Here is a 16814-nt window from a genome sequence, read left to right as displayed (position 1 = left end):
CCCTAGTTAGAGGTGTTCTCAGACCCTACAAATTGTGAGGACAAGGCCAGCAAAGGTTGTCTAACATTTAAATGTTAAATTATTTCTACAAAGTGTACATAGTCAAACAAGAACCCAGAAATTATGAGTGCTGTTTTAAAGAAATTCACAAACCTGTCAATCCTTGGAACTGATACCAAATTGTGTCTTGTCTAGTGCTCTTTCATCGAATATAAGGACTTTAAGCTGATTTATCGACAGTATGCAGCTCTCTTCATTGTGGTTGGAGTTAATGACACTGAGGTAAGATGATAGAGGAGCCTATGAAAAATGCAAGAGTAATAGTTGATTTGTATTCCTCCTTCTTTGTTTTGTTTTGAGGCCCCACCTGGCAGTGTTCAGAACTTAGTCCTGGCTCTGCACTTAGGGATCACTCCTGGCAAGGTTTGGACATCAAACACAGTATCAGAGCAAGAACCTACCCTCTGGTCTATCTCTCCAGCCTCCGTGTTTCTCCTTTAATTGACATTTCCTTCCTTATTTGCCTCCCAAAGTATTATCCAGACTCTTCTGAAGGATCATGGTCTGGACAGACTGCATGTGAACTAGTTATAGCTCCAAGGTGGAGCATGTGTTTGTGTGAAACCCTGGGTTCAATCCCTAGTACTGCAAAACAAAAGAAAACAAACAAAAAACATTTAATAAAAAGGACTAAACAAAACCAGTAAAGCCATGTGCAAGAAAAGTACCTAAGGTATTTCTTGGTTACTACCAGCAGCTAGTAGAGAAGCATATAATCACAGAATGCCTTCCTGAACCCAAAGCAAGGGTGGTACAGTGGGGAGGCTTAAACAGGGTGGGACGTTAAACCTAACTTGACATATCAAAGCCAGAGAAAACTAAAAATTTGATGGCATTGAAACCACCTTTCCCTAGATGTAGTTTATCTTTTCAGAAATGTAAGTTCCAGGGGTCAGAGAGTTGGCTCAAATGGCTGCAGTGCTTGTTTTGAGTGCAAGACACCTGGATTTGCTTTTCAGCATTAACAGGTCCTCTGAATGAACCCTGAGCACTAAACCAGGAGTAACCCTTGATCATCACCAGATGTAGCCTTCCCCCCAAAGAAAAGTGTTGGTTCCAGATCTGCAGCACCTATGGCCATATAACCCTGAAGAAAGGTTGAAACCTAAAATATGTTGAAAGCCTGATTGTTTTCTTTTCTTTTCTTTTTAATTTTCATTAAAGAGTCATGGTTTACAAAGTTACTGGTAGTTGAGTTTTAGGCATAATTCAACACCCATCCGTCCACCAATGACAGCTTCCCTCCACCAGTGTTCCCAGATTCCCTCCCACCCCAATCCTCTACTCTACCCCCCGCCTGTCAACTTGACAGGCACATTACAAAGTTTCAGTGATTTCTGTCTCATATTTCCAGTTTTATTGAATCTGTATATGGCTATACCCCTAAACCATGTCACTGATACAACTGAAGACCTGATGTCTGTTCTCCCATTACTTCTTGTTCTCTTCTTCTCCCCTTGATTTCTTTCCTTCTCTGACCGTCTCCTCTCTAATTGGTGTTTTTTCTTTTAATCAATTAGCCAAGCTTTGAGATGGTTTTCCATCTTCACAGATGGGGAAAAAATGTCAGGAAGAACCTGAAAATTTATTTCAGTTTACTTGTGATAAAAATCACGAATTAAACTTGCAGAACTCTAAATACTCAATCCAGCTTGAATCTACCTGGATTCATCTTGAACTTTGAGAAAAATCTTAGAGAGTAAGGTTTCCTCCATTTTCCCTAGTGGTTTCTGTTAAACAAACAAGTCACAAAGTTACTCTATTTGTCAGTGGAAACTACTTTGGTCTCATCTGCTGGCCAAACCACATGTTCTAAAAGCAGGTTCTGACAGGGCAGCTCCAAGTCTGACCTACACATGGAACATTCTGAAAAATTGCACCCTTCTTTTTTTTTCCTTTCCAGAATGAGATGGCAATTTATGAATTCATCCATAATTTTGTGGAAGTTTTAGATGAGTATTTCAGCCGAGTGGTAAGTCTGATGACCAAAAAATGGTTTGGGTCCTGTCCAATTTCCCAGATAATGGGACTATATCAGGATTATGTGTCATATAGACCTTTTATATGGAAAAGTCAAACTTCCAGTGATGCCATATTTTCTTGACCTTTCTGCTGTCTCATCCAAAAGTGTTACAAATCTATGTGTGCCCCTGGCTGTTATAAAGAAGCTGTTCTACAAAACTGTTAACCTCTGATCCTCTGATATCTTCCTCACTATTAAGAGATTTTTCTCTCTTTCTTATGCTTCTACTCTTTTTTTTTTCTTTTTGGGTCACACCCGGCAATGCTCAGGGGATACTGCTGACTCATGCACTCAGGAATTACTCCTGATGGTGCTTGGGGGACCATATAGGATGCTGGGAATTGAACCCGGATCTTTTGTGTGCAAGGCAAACGCCCTACCTGCTGTACTATCGCTCCAGCCCCTCTTATGATTCTACCCTTGAAAAAAAAAATCAGACCTCTTTTTAGTTTGTGAAGCATTTCCAAACCTTTCTTTTGAGGATCAAAACCAACTCTTCTTTAGGAAATAAGAGTTTTCCCCCAGTCTTTAAATAAAAAGTTTGCTTGTACAGCATTAGCCTTCTAATTATAGAACTGGAAGAGTTAATTTTGTTTTTCTTTTCTTTTTTCTTTATTTCTTTCCTTTTCTTTGTTTTTAGGAATTCTTTGGGTATTCTAAATACAAATCTCTCACTAGATATTATTTGAAGGTATTTTATCCTACTCATTGATTTTATTTTCATTTTCTTGGTGGTCCCCCTTGAAACACAATAGCTTTTATTTTTTATTAAGTTTAATCTTTTTTTTTTATCTATGATTTTGGTGTCGTGTCAAAAGGCCTTGCCTAATCTAAGGTCATGAATATTTATTCTTATTTTTTCTTTTTAGATTTAGTTTTAGCCCTTAAATTTAGGTCTGGGATGTTTTGGGGGAGCCATACCCAAAGTGGTGCTCACAGGCTACTCCTGGACAGTGCTTTGGGGGTCTTGGCAGTGCTGGGTGTCCATGTGGTGCCAAGGACTGAACCCTGGTCTCTGGCATACAAACATGCACACTAACCCTTTGAGTTATTGGGTCTTTTAGTTATTTTTGTATATGATATGAAGAAAGGATCTACTGTTGTTCTTTTAAATGTAGCTATTCAATTGTCCCTATACCATCTGGAGAAAAAACTATTTGTTCCCCCATTAAATTATCTTGGCACCCATATCAGAAATCAGTTACCCATACATGTAAGAGTTTATTTCTGAACTCTCAGTTCTGTTTCAATCATTATGTTTGTCCTGCTTCCACTACCACAGTTTGATGACTTAGATTCATAATAAATTTGAAATTCCAACAGTCTTTAAAAAAAAAATCTATAAGGCCCACAGTAGTAATACTGCAGGTAGAATGCTTACCTTGCATGCGGTGGACCTAGGTTCAATCCCTAGCATCACATGTGATCCCCTGAGTATCACTAGGAATAATTCCTGAGTATAGAACCAGGACTAACTCCTGAGCACCACCTGATGTTCCCTTGCGCCAAATATATACACATATATATTTATTTATTTCTGAAAAGGAGAGTCAGTGAAGACATTTTACTCGACTACTGTAGACCTTCCTAAGCCATGGCTAGCATTCTTTTTTTTTTTGGGGGGGGGTCACACCCAGCGATGCACAGGGGTTACTCCTGGCTCTGCACTCAGGAATTACTCCTGACGGTGCTCAGGAGACCATATGGGATGCTGGGAATCGAACTCTGGTTGGCTGCATGCAAGGCAAATGCCCTATCTGCTGAGTTATCATTCCAGCCCTATGGCTAGCATTCTTGAGAAGTAGTGAAATAGTGATGCATGCTGATTTTTCAAAGCTGTTTGTTTATTTAATTTTGTTTTTAAATAAAAGAGTTAGGAAGGAAGTGTTTCTAAGTTGTTCTTCCTGAGGCAGTCTGCAATATCTGTTCTACAAATAGTCATAATAGGTACACTAAAGCCTAGAAAAGGGAAAACTCATGTTGAGAAGTTATTTGTGGCTCAGTGGCAAAGCTCATGCTTTGTATGCATGAAGCCTCAAGTTCAAACCCCAGCAAAGCCCCACATACACACATGCACAAATGCATAGTTGCACCTTCAAGTTAACTCCTCTTATTCAAAATGAAGGTTGCTAAGGTCCTTCAGTAGTCTTCAGTCTTTATTGCTTTAACTCAGTGGGTATCAAATGGTGCTTCCTGGATCAGCAGCATAAGCATTACTTAGGGACTTGTTAGAAATAAGCGTTCTGGCTATATGATCTAGTACTCTAATCTTAGAGTAGAAATGTAGGTTGAGACGGTTACCTTAACAAGACTTCCACTTGGTTCTGGTGCCTAAAGTATAGATACCACTGCCTGTTATCAGCCGTTTCCTAATTCAGGATGTGGCCCAGGAATCTTCCTGATGGTCTGTGACATGGAAATACTTCCAACTAGGAAGGGACTAGCATGTTCCAAAGCAGAAAGTGGGTAAGAGATCAGGCCATTCTAGCAATTGGCTGGGAGGTACCAGAGAGAGATTAAGTCTGGCTTTAAAATGCTCTTTGGAGGGGGTGAGTCTGGAGAGAGTACATCAGGTATGCCACTTGCATTGCATGTGGCCAATCTGGGTCTATCCCTGGCACTGCATAGGTTCCCCCAAGTTCCTGAGCACAGAGCCAGGCTAGTAAACATAGCTAAGCTGAGTCCCAAAACTGGCCCCCCAAACAACTCATCTGTGAATTGATTGCTCAGAGAGCACACTCTGGACCAGCAGGGAAGCAACAAAACCTTATGCAGTGACCAAACATCCCGTCCTGTGCCATCCAACACTGGGGCACTTGCCACATGTCCCTCTTGAACATTTCAAATGTGATTAGTGTAACTGAGAAGTTGAACTTTTCTCTCCATTTCAATGTAAAGTGGCCTGTGAGGTCATCCTAAACCTGGTCATCCCTTGTTGTTTACCATAGTGGATGGCAAAGCCCTAGCTCCCACTTGTCTTGGGACAATTGTCTTAGGACACACTGATCGCAAATCCGGGTCTGTGATTTAGAGACAGCCATGTTGGCACTGTAAGGCAACACCTATGGAGAAAAATGTAATTCCCTGCATACCAGTGTTCTAAACTTGGCAGAATCAAAGGTGGTACTTTACTCAGGTTGCTCAGGTCTTTTGAATAATTAAGATTGTATTTGGTAATTGAGAATAGAGCAGACAGTTAAATTCTTGCTATAATCCTAGAGAGTATAGAAAACACAGGGGTAAAGATTAGAATTTCACTTAGGCCAGGTTATTATATCAGACGGGGAGCGGAGGAAGGGATGACCAGGTTTAGGATGACCACAGCTAAAAGAGAAAAAAGTGGAGGAAAAAGTTAAATGGGAAAGGAAATTCAGCCTGTCCTCTGCATGGAGAGTGCCTTGTCATCTAGGGTTTATTTTTAGGTTTGAGAGTTTTAAACATTCTTTTGGGACTATTTTTAATTTGAGAGTTTCCAAATCTTAAATTTGGACATCAGTCTCATGCTGCCAGGACAGAGAGAGGCATCTCAGCATCACATTTCAAAACAAACAAGTCCTTGCTTCCCTGGTAGCTGCAAAGGAGGCAGTCTTGCAGGAAACAAAGGCTGCTGCTGTTTAGGAAGCGGGATAAGAACTGTGTGCTGCACTCACAGGCTTCTAGTGCTCTCAGACAGGAATTTACCTCTCGCTACTGTTTCCCCTTGACAGTTTTTCTGCTTTGCAGTGCCAAGGGTCAAACTTAGGTCTCATACATGCAAAGCATGAGCTTTAGCACTGATAATCCTACACCACATCGAAGCTCTCAGTTTTTCATGATACAACTACTATGTCCGTTGGGAAAGATTAATATGATAATAAGCAGAATAAAGGGGGAATGGGTCATTCATTGATCTGATAACTTGACATATACTTTTAGATACATCTCCTCTTAACTTCATCTATCTATAGCAAGTGATACTTACATATGCACATATATGTAGAAAACTATTGTTTGTACCTTTTTGTCACTTGCTTTTTAATTCACTGCTTTCAGGCAATGCTACAGCATTGTTTGTGGATCTGTCATGATTTATGCAATACATAAATCACCCCCTCCAGCGACTGATATCCTGTTACAAAGCATTTTGTTATTATCTAATTATTTTCTTAGGATAGACTTCTAGAAATAAATTGATGAATTAAAATGGTATACATTTTTAAGGTTTTTGATCCACATATCCACATATCAAAATACCTGTAAAGTTTGAATCATTCCCTCTCTGTTCCTTTTTTTTCCCTTTTTGGGCCATACCCAGCAATGCTCAGGACTGGCTCTACACTCAGGAATTACTCCTGGTGATGCTTGGGGGACAATGTGGGATGCCAGGGATTGAACCCAGGTCGACCACATGCAAGACAAACACCCTACCTGCTGTACTATCGCTCCAGCCCCACTGTTTCTTTTTTTTTAATTGAGGTATAATTGTCATATTTTGATTTCAGTTGTATACAGCATAAATATTTATATACATTGTGAATTGATCAAATTGATGTGGTAGACAGCTATCACCACATGGATAACAGACTTTTTTTTCTTGTGATAAAATCCCTGAAGGTCTATTCTCTTATCTTTCAAATAGGTAATATCATTTGAAGTATTATTAACTACATTAGTGTTTGTCGAACTCGGGTCAGCCATGTTGGCCGCTTGTAAGGCGAATGCCCTACCCGCTGTGCTATGCCAAACGATAGCACAGCGGTAGGGCGTTTGCCTTGCATGCAGCCAACATGGCCGACCTGAGTTCGATTCCTCCGCCCCTCTCAGAGAGCCCGGCAAGCTACCGAGAGTATCTCGCCCACCCGGCAGAGCCTGGCAAGCTCCCCATGATGTATTCGATATGCCAAACACAGTAACAACAAAGTCTCCAATGGAGACGTTACTGGGCCCGCTCGAGCAAATCGATGATCAAAGGGAGGGCCTTTACTTTATTAGTGTTTGTCACCAGGGTGTATGTTACACCTCTGATGACTTATTCTAAAGAGGTGTTCCATAGTCTAAAGATGAATGTTCTGGGACCAGAACGATAGCACAGCAGGTAGGGCACCTGTCTTGGATACAGCTAACCCGGGTTCCATCCACAGTATCTCTTATGGTCCCTGGAGTGCCACCAGGAGTGATTCCTGAGTACCGAGCCAGGAGTAACCCCGGAGTATTACTGAGTGTACCCCCAAAACCAAAAGTAAACAAATAAATATTAATTGTTCTGACCAGTAAATTCCTCTAAACTGCAGTCTTTTTTTTTTTTTAATAAATGGCAATTCCAGACTCAAGGTGCCTTTTGGGATTTTCCTTAGAGCCTCTCCAGGGCAGCTGCTAACCTTCTGTGTCACCACCTCCTCATCCTTGTCCTCTTTTTCTCTTTTCTAGAGTGAATTAGATGTATCCTTTTTCATTACTGTGAGCCAGGGTTTTCACCACCTTTGGCAAAGCACATGCTAATGTTGATCAGGTAAGTGCCATGGGGGAGGAAAATGATTCAGCAGAATACAGGAGGATTGTGGAGTGGTTATTGGTAGGCAACGGTGACAACACACACTTTGCAGAACCCCCCTCCCATCTTTCTTTCGGGAGAGACGTGGTGCAGGGGCTGAATCTCGTCCTCCCGGATGCATGCAAAGCACATACTGAGTTTCATTTCCTTTTTTCACAGATCTTTTTTTTCTTGTTTTATTTTGGGGCCACACCCAGCCATGCTCAGGGCTTACTCCTGGCTTTCCACTCAGGGATCAATCCTGACAGTGCTCAGGGACAATATGGGATGTCAGTGATCAAATCTGGGTCAGTCGCGTGCAACGCAAGTGCCCTACTCACTGTACTCCTGTTCTGGTCCCTTTCACAGACCTCTTATGAAGGGTCTCTTGTTGGTTTGGTTTTTGTCTTTGGCCACATGTAGTGGTGCTGGGGATGGGGTGGGGTCCACTCCAGGTGGTACTGAAGACTGTGCAGTACTGGGGCTCAAACTTGGGGCTCCCATGTGTAAAGCATGCACTCCACCCCATTGAGCCCTCTCTCTGGACTGTAAGATTCTTTTCTTTTTCTGCCTGGCCCACAGAGCTGGGCTGAATGTCTGGGGTAGCCCTGGCATCTGAACCCTGCTTATGAAACACTCTGCTCCCTCAGGAAAAGATTTGTTGCAGACAAGGTAATGTTATGGAAGCTGTTAATCTTAACTTTAATAATATTACTTGAACTTTGAGGCTTTATTGTGGGCTTTTTTTGGCGGGGGGGTGATCATTGTCCATACCCATCAGGGCTCAGGGGATCCTATGTGGTGTCAGGGATTGGGGATTGAAATCAGGCTGGCTGCATGAGAGGCAAATGCCTTACCCGCTGGACTCTCTCTCCAGCCCCTTAATTTAACTTTTGTTCTGCTTATGGAATAGACTTTTTTAGAGTTTAAATAACACAGCTAGAAGGCATGGTGCTCCTAGAGACGGGCTATTCATGGCTCCAGGTATAAATCTTCAGAAATCCCTCACAAGATCAGAATAAAGCTTCTGAGATGATAAATGGAAGGTTAAAGAAATTGCTTGGCTTATATTCATTTCTTTTTATAGCTGAGAAAACTCTCCTTTGTTTTCTTCCTCATTTTAAAGTGCAGTATCTAGGGGTCCCTACAGATATTCTTTGTGCAGAATACTGCAGGCCTATAGATTGTAGTTTTGGGGCCACACCTGATCGTGCACAAGGCTTATTCTTAGGTCTTCACTCAGGGATCATTCCTGGTCAGGCTTATAGGACCATATGAGGTGATGGGGATTGGAATGAACCCTAGTCAGGCACATTCAAGGCAAGTGCCTTACCTGCTGACTCTCTCACCAGCCCTGTTCCCCTAATTATTTTACTTAAAGTAACAGCAGGAGAGATAATAGGCATTTGCCTTATAGACCCGCACCCACATGTGGTCTCCGGACTCCTACCAGGAGTGATCCCTGAGCAGAGCTGGGAGTAAGCCCTGAGCACTGTCAAGTGTGGCCCCAAAACCCTAAAATAAAAAACAAAGTTGGGACTGGAGCAATAGCTCAGTGGGTAGGGTGTTTGCTTTGCACGCGGCCAACCCGGGTTTGATTCCCACCATTCCATATGGTCCCCTGAGCACTGCCAGGAATAATTCCTGAGGGAAGAGCCAGGAGTAACCTCTGTGCATTGCCGGGTGTGATCCAGAAAAAAAAAAAAAAACAAAGTATAATATAGAAGTAAAAATTACGAGGGAGCCAGAGCAATAGTATAGCAGATAAGGCAAATTTTTCTTGCACTTGGCCACCTCAGGTTTGATCCCTGGCATCCCACATGGCCCCCTGAGTACCACCAGGAATGATCTCTGAGCACTGCCAGGTGTGGGCCAAAAACCAAAACCATATCAACCACAACAACAAAAAAAGTTTTTTGAGCATACATCATGAGGCTTGAATAGTAACATTAATTATAACATTAATATAATATATAGGGCTGGAGCGATAGCACAGCGGGTAGGGCGTTCGCCTTACAAGCAGCCAACATGGCCGACCCGAGTTTGATTCCTCCGCCCCTCTCGGAGAGCCCGGCAAGCTACCGAGAGTATTCGATATGCCAGACACAGTAACAACAAAGTCTCCAATGGAGATGTTGCTGGGCCCACTCGAGCAAATCGACGATCAACGGGAGGGAAGAAGAAGAAAAATATAATATGCAAAATGTACTTAATAGAATATAACATATAACAGAATTATGTATCTGCAATATGTATACATGTTAATATGTATGTGTATATGCATATATTCAATCATATAGTCATACATATAATATACAGATCACAAATACATAAAAGACTCTTTGTCCAGAGTCATCATATTCTAGAGAAATGGCGATTTACCCTTTTCATTCATAGACAATGTCATCACATTGATAAATTTTACTTGCAGGCTGGATTTGGCAGCCTCTATAAATTAAGTGGGACAATCTGAGTGCCCTCTAGCGGTGAGTGACCTGAAACCAAGACCCCTTTCCAAATAGGCTGTACATTAGATCAGACCCCCAGACTAGGAGGTACATGATACTATATTTTTATTCAGCAGATAGCATTTCATTTAGCTAATCCCTTTAAAGCAGTTAAAAATAAATTCCATCTGGGGCTGTAGCTCAGCAACAAGTGAGAAACATGCCTTTATATATAACAAGTCATCATGAAAACAGCAAAGACTAATACACACTTCAAATGTAGTACAGAAACCCAGGATCCACCTTTGGTTCTGCTACTGACAAGCTTTGTTTTAAACAAGACACGCAATCCACTGTGCTCAAATGATATAATTAGACCAGAAGAGCAGTAGTACCTTCTTGACTTTAATATTTAATGTTACCATGACTCTGGCTGAATTGAATTACCGTACTCTAGTCACACTGAAAAGTCAAAGAAAAGAAGTAAATTAGATAAATAGGATATGTATCATTAGACTATATTGAATAGATGTTTATTTTTATTTTTGTCTTTTTTTTCTGTTTTGGCCGCACTGGGTAGTGCTCAGGGGTCACTCCTGGCGGTGCTCAGAGGACCATATGGTATGCCAGGGATCGAACCCAGGTCAGCCAATGTAAAGCAACCGCCTTACCTGCTGTACTATCACTCTGACCCCTAACTAGATGTTTATGAGAAGGTAAATTTGTTTTATATTCTTTTGGTGTCTATCATAAGTTCATAAATTGCTCCAGCATTTGGTTTGAACTTATTTTTTTTTTCGATCACTTTATTGATTGTTGCTGGAGGGGGACCTACGAGGCTGGAGATATCCAGTCCAGGGCCTCAACTGTGCTCTGCACTTGAGCCACGTCCCTGACCTCTGACTTTTTTTTTCTTTCTTTCATGTTTACACACCAAAACACACTATTTGTATCTTTCCCCCACATTTTGGGTTGGAGTTGGGGGTGTTATACCTGGCAGTGCCCAGGGATTACTCCTTACTCCTGGTTCTGTGCTCAAGGATCACTTCTCATGGGGCCTGGGGAAACCATATGTGGTGCTGGGTATCGGACTCTGATCAGCCAGGTGGAAGGGAAATGTGCTACCTCCTATACTATTTCCCCAGCCCTTTTATTCCCCACCCTTTACCTCGTTACACTTCGTCTTCCCTTTCTCTTATTAAAATACATATTTACTGCCTCTCAGAATTGACTGAAGAACATATCTGTTGACAGATGAGGAATTTTATATTATTTAGTCAGGAGGACGAAATCACTCCCGCCAGGAAGTGTGTGTCTTTGCTCTAGATAGGATTTCGCACGCAGCTCCAGAGGAGCAGTTGTGGGATGGGCAGTGCCTACGGAGACAACTCTCCTGTTGACATTATAAAGTCTCTCGCTCAGGCATCAGGAAAACATCATGCTAGAAACCTGACTCCACTCAGCCTCTTAGAAAGTTCCTTGGCACCGTCATGTGTCCAGGACCTCTCCAGGCCAAACAGAGCCAGTCTTAACTTTATGCTCCTTCTGGGGAAGCCCAGACCTTCCATGTCCCCACTTGCAGTGCTGGGAAAGAGTCACTGTCATTGCCCCATTGTTTATTGATTTGCTCGAGCGGGCCCAGTAACATCTCCATTTTGAGACTTGTTGTTACTGTGTTTGGCATATTGAATACGTCATGGGTAGCTTGCCAAACTTTGCCGTGTGGGCGTGATACTCTCGGTAGCTTGCTGGGCTCTCCGAGAGGGGCGGAAGAATTGAACCAGGCTCGGTCGGGCTGTCTGCATGCAAGGCAAACGCCCTACCACTCTGCTATCGCTCCAGCCCAGGAAAGCATAGGCCTTGCAAAGAAATGAAAAACATGCTGGTATCACTGCAGCCTGGAGCTGGTTCTCCAGCACTCAGGATGCTTCCATCAGAGTTTGCTTAGGTTCAGCAAAGTCTTATCAGTGCAACTGATGATTTAAGGCTCCAGTCAGCTGCAATAATAGGTGGCTGGAAGTCAGAACCTCAGTGAATTCCCACAGAGCCCTTCATTTGCCATCTTTCTTTCCAGAAACCCTAATCATGCTGGCCTTTTAAGAAAGGGACCATTTCCCAAGCCTGCACAGTGAGACTTTGAGAAATAAAAACACCCTTTATAGAGGTATCCCTGGTATGGGCTTTTTCTACGTCTAGTAGATTACAAAGGAAGACAATGAGACCTTGAAAGGAAATGGGGACTGGAGAGAGTACAACAGGTAGGGCGCTGCCTTGCACAAGTCTGACTCGAGTTTGATTCCTGGCTTCATATATGGACCCTGGGGCCCCACCAGGAGTAATCCCCAAGCACCAATGGGTAGGGCTCAAATCCAAAAAGAAAAACAATAAAATAAGTAAAAAAGAAGTGACCTCAGCATAAGAAAACAGGACAGAAATTCTGGTGTTAAAAACCTTTTTGCTAAGTGTCACTCGCTGGTGCAATGGTGTCAGGTGGGGCGCCCTTGGGACCCAGCTCATCACTGACCTACATCACTCAGATGCTGTTGGAGCAGCCCCAGTACGGTTCGCTTCTCACACTCCACTCAGTCACTGAGCTGAAATGTACCAGCAGATTCAGTGGAGTGTGCCCAGTGCAAATTTCAGATTTTGTGAGTTAAGAGAGGCTTTAGGAACTACTTGAGGAACTTACCAAAACATGCTGAGCTAGAACTTCAGGGTTGCTGAATTCTTCATAGAGCTCAGAATTCAAAGCAACTGTCTTCATCCCATTCCACTAAATATTTGAGGATAGCACCAGTGCATAGCCTGAAATGTCCAACTCCTTCATTTCAGAGCAATGTGTACATACAGAAGATATTAATAATATTTTTGATATTTTGGTGCCTTTAAAGAGTTATAAGAGAGACTGGAGTGATAGTACAGTGGGTAAGGCATTTGCCATGCACGTGGCTGACCTTGGTTCAATTCCCAGCATCCCATATGGTCCCCTGAGCACCACCAGGAGTAATCCCTAAGTGCGAAGCCAGGAGTAACCCTTGAGCATCGCTGGGTCAGACCCAAAAAGCAAAACAAATAAATAAATAAAGATTCATGAGAGAACTTAAGTCCTGTGCCAAATTCCTCCCCAGTTGGGGAAGTGTTTTTTTTTTTAATCTTTTATTTTTTATTCCTCTTCTGCTTTTCAATAAACCTTTTGTTTCTTTTTTCTTTCTCTCCTTTTTGTTTTAAATCACAGGGCCAAGAGAGCTAGTACAAAAGGTAAGGTACTTGCCTTGCATGCATTTAACCTCTGAGCTCCATCTACATTTCTAGCCCGTGAAACAAGTATCTTTAGAATGTTTTTTGTTTTGTTTTGTTTTGCTTTTGTGGGTCACACCCAGCAATGCACAGGGGTTACTTCTGGCTCTGCACTCAGGAGTTACTCCTGGCGGTGCTCAGAGGCCCATATGGGATGCTGGGAACCGAACCTGAGTTGGCCGCGTGCAAGGCTGCGTGGAAGGCCCTACCCACTGTGCTATCTCTCCAGCCCCAAATATTCATGTTTTTAAATCCTTAAAACTCAAAACCCAAAGCACTGGATTCTGGAGAACATAAAAATCCATGTGAGTGATGTGAAAACCCCTTCACGCCCTCTTTCCAGGGGAAGGGGAAGGGTCTCCCTGATGCTCGCTGGAGATAGGGCACTCAGATCCCTGTGGGGCAATGCCCTCTCATCCTTCTTCCTCTTTTTTCAAATCCCACATTCTTTTATATCAGTAACCAGAGCAGAGTTCTCCAAGCACGAGGCAATTTCAGCCTGACTCAGTGACATTATGAAAGTACTTGTTCAACTAGGGGCAATGAAAATAGTAACCAGAATAAAGAAATTTTTCATGGAAGCCTCCAGCACTAGAGCAGTTTCTAAATGAACTGAAATTTTCTCTTTTTCCTTTTGGGTCACACCTGGCGATGCTCAGGGGTTACCCCTGGCTCTGTACTCAGGAATTACTTCTGGTGGTGCTCAGGGGATCATGTGGGATTCTGGGAATCAAACCTGGGTTGGCCGCATGCAAGACAAATGACCTACCCGCTATGCTGTTGTTCCTGAACTGAAATTTTCTAAGCGTTCTCTCAGGTGCAATGATCAAATCATTATGAAAGGATTTGTTTTTTTTTCTTTTTGGGTCACACCCAGCAATGCCCAGCGGTAACTCCTGGTTCTGCACTCAGGAAGTACTCCTGGCGGTGCTTAGGGGGACCATATGGGAGGCTGGGAATCGAACCTGGGGTAGCCAAGGAAACGCCCTACCGGCTGCGCTATCGCTCTAGCCCTGTTTTTTTTTTTTTTTTTTAAGGCATTGATATGACATCAGGAAATTTTGGTAGTACTAGGAAAGAGAAAACTAGATCCCCTCTCCTTAAAGCTTACATTTAGGCATAGGATTTAAGTACTTTTGAGCTGGAAGAAACCTACACAGTCATTAGGTTAAAAACTCATCTTCGGGGCTGTACAGCGGGTAGGGTGTTTGCCTTGCTTGTGGCCGACCTGGGTTGGATCCCCGGCATCCCATGTGGTCCCCCAAGCACTGCCAGGAGTAATTCCTGAGTGCAGAGCCAGGAGTAACCCCTGAGCATTGCTGGGTGTGATCCCAAAACAAAACAAAACAGCACAATCAAAAAACCTCACCTTGGGGCTGGAGGGATAGTATAGTGGGTAGGGGGCTTGCCTTGCATGTGACTTAAGTGGGTTCAATCTCCTGCATTTCATACGGTCCCTCAAGCCTGCCAGGAGTAATTTCTGAGTGCATAGCCAGGTTACTCAGGGGTTAGGAGTAACCCCTGAGTATTGCTGAATATGACTTGAAAAAAATCACCTTTTATTTTCCCCTTTTTAGGGGGGACGTGGGGCACATACCCAGCAGAGCTCAATGTCCGTTCCTGGCTCTGTACTCAGGACAGTTCCCAGCAGTGCTTGGAGGACCATGCACAAGATGCTACTCTCAGAGTATGAATGGAAGGATCTTTGAGGAAAACCTATCAGAAGAAAAAAAAAATCAAATCTTTTTTTAGAGGCCTAATTAACAAGAGGCAATTCTAAGTCTCAAAGTGAACAGAAGACTGTGGTACAGGAGAGTGTGTCAGGGATAAAGCAGTCTTCATGATAAGTACTCTGTACTGCAGTATTTGATTTTCTGTGAGAGTGCAGAGGTAATAACCCTTGATAGCTTATCTAATTGAATGGCAAATGGAATTAGAATTAAGCCTTCTCCAGCATATTAAAAAAAGGGGGGGGCGGCGAGCGATAGCACGGCGGATAGGGTGTTTTCCTTGCATGCAGCCAACCTGGGTTCGAATTCCAGCATTCCATATGGTCCCCTGAGCACCGCCAGGAATAATTTCTGAGTGCAGAATCAGGAGTAACCCCTGTGCATTGCCGGGTATGATGCAAAAAACCCCCCCAAAAACAAAAAACAAAACAAAACAAAACAAAAAAACCAAAAAACAACCAGTCAACAAACAAAAAAAAACTTTACTTAACTAGCATATAGAATGTATTCTAGCATATATGATATATTCTTTACTATGATATAGTCAGTCACAGTCAGTCACATCCTCCCATTGTTCATCAATTTGTTCAAGCGGGCCCAGTAACGTCTCCATCATGAGACTTGTTATTACTGTGCTTGGCATATTGAATACGTCACGGATAGAATCTCCTGTTCAGTGTGTATTAAAAAAAAATTAACTAGGGTTTTTTTTCCAGTGGACACATACACATTTAAACTATCATGCTTTCATCAGAAGTATTTGCTATTTTCTAAGATACCTACAGAAACAAACCAGTGTTTAATAGCAAGATATATTCAACTCTGTGATGAACATAAATATAATCATCATAAAGGTCATGTATAAATTTTTTTCTCTTTTTACCAGAGAGATATGGGATTTTTTTTTTTGAGGGGAGTGGGTGGTGTTTTTTGGGCCTTTTTGTCTCTGGCTTTGTGTTCAGTGCTTTGCAGTGCTTGGGGGACCAGACATGGTGGTGGGGCGCTAACTGGGATTAGCTTCTGGACTCTTACCTTCTGAACTCTTTCTGGCCCCAGAGGTTTGTGGGGGAGGGGGGATACATCTGTCTTGTTTAGGGGCTACTCTGTGCGATGATCAAGGGGCTATGTGGTGTGAAGGTTGGAACCCAGGCCTCCAGCATGCAAAGCTGCATTCCAGCCCTTTGCCCTGTCTCCCTGGCCCCCCAAAAGGTGTTTCTTTTCGTAGAGAGTGTTAGTATTGGTTTTGTGTAGGTGACAGATTACAAGACCTTTTGGAGTTAGCTAAAATCTTTTTGTTTTGGGGCTTCACTTGGTACTGCACAGAAGGTACTACCAGTTTGGTGCGTGGGGTGTGAACCTCCACATTCTGAATGCAGAGCACACACTCAGCCCTTTGAGCACTCTCCGATCAAGTAAGGACCTTTAAAAGAACAGAAATCAAGATGAGCAATCTACTTTTTTGGTTTTTATGTCACACCCTGCAGTAGCAGGATCTACTCCCAGTTCTGTGCTCAGGGTGTCACTCAGGTTACCATGCAGTGCTGGAAATTAAACCCTGCCCTTCTGTGCTGTAAAAAGCATGTACTTGGCCTCTTGAGCGCTCTCTCTGGCCCCAGAAAGGGGATCTAGAGACTAAAAATAAGTGTTGGAAATTTTAACTTCAAGGCTGGATTCTACCCTGGGGTTGCTTTAGGGGTGCTGTTTGAATTTATTAGCATATTTCTAATGGTGCTAGCATTATTGGGGCC

At 42.8% G+C, this 16814-nt stretch overlaps 1 protein-coding gene across 1 annotated transcript in view; it reads left to right on the top strand.

The window, feature by feature from the left end:
• Positions 1–16814, top strand: part of AP4S1 (adaptor related protein complex 4 subunit sigma 1) — a 53451-nt gene that overhangs the window by 32528 nt on the left and 4109 nt on the right. The window contains exons 3-5 of the mRNA XM_056133423.1: positions 196–282; positions 1964–2032; positions 7490–7501. Coding sequence (XP_055989398.1) covers positions 196–282; positions 1964–2032; positions 7490–7501 — 168 coding nt within the window. The remainder of the gene's footprint in view (positions 1–195; positions 283–1963; positions 2033–7489; positions 7502–16814) is intronic.

Source organism: Sorex fumeus, unplaced genomic scaffold, assembly GCF_029834395.1.
Source record: "Sorex fumeus unplaced genomic scaffold, SorFum_2.1 ptg000098l, whole genome shotgun sequence".
NCBI classification, from domain to species: domain Eukaryota; kingdom Metazoa; phylum Chordata; class Mammalia; order Eulipotyphla; family Soricidae; genus Sorex; species Sorex fumeus.
The sequence above is the reverse complement of the archived record's forward strand: the minus strand, read 5'-3'. Positions and strand labels throughout refer to the sequence as shown.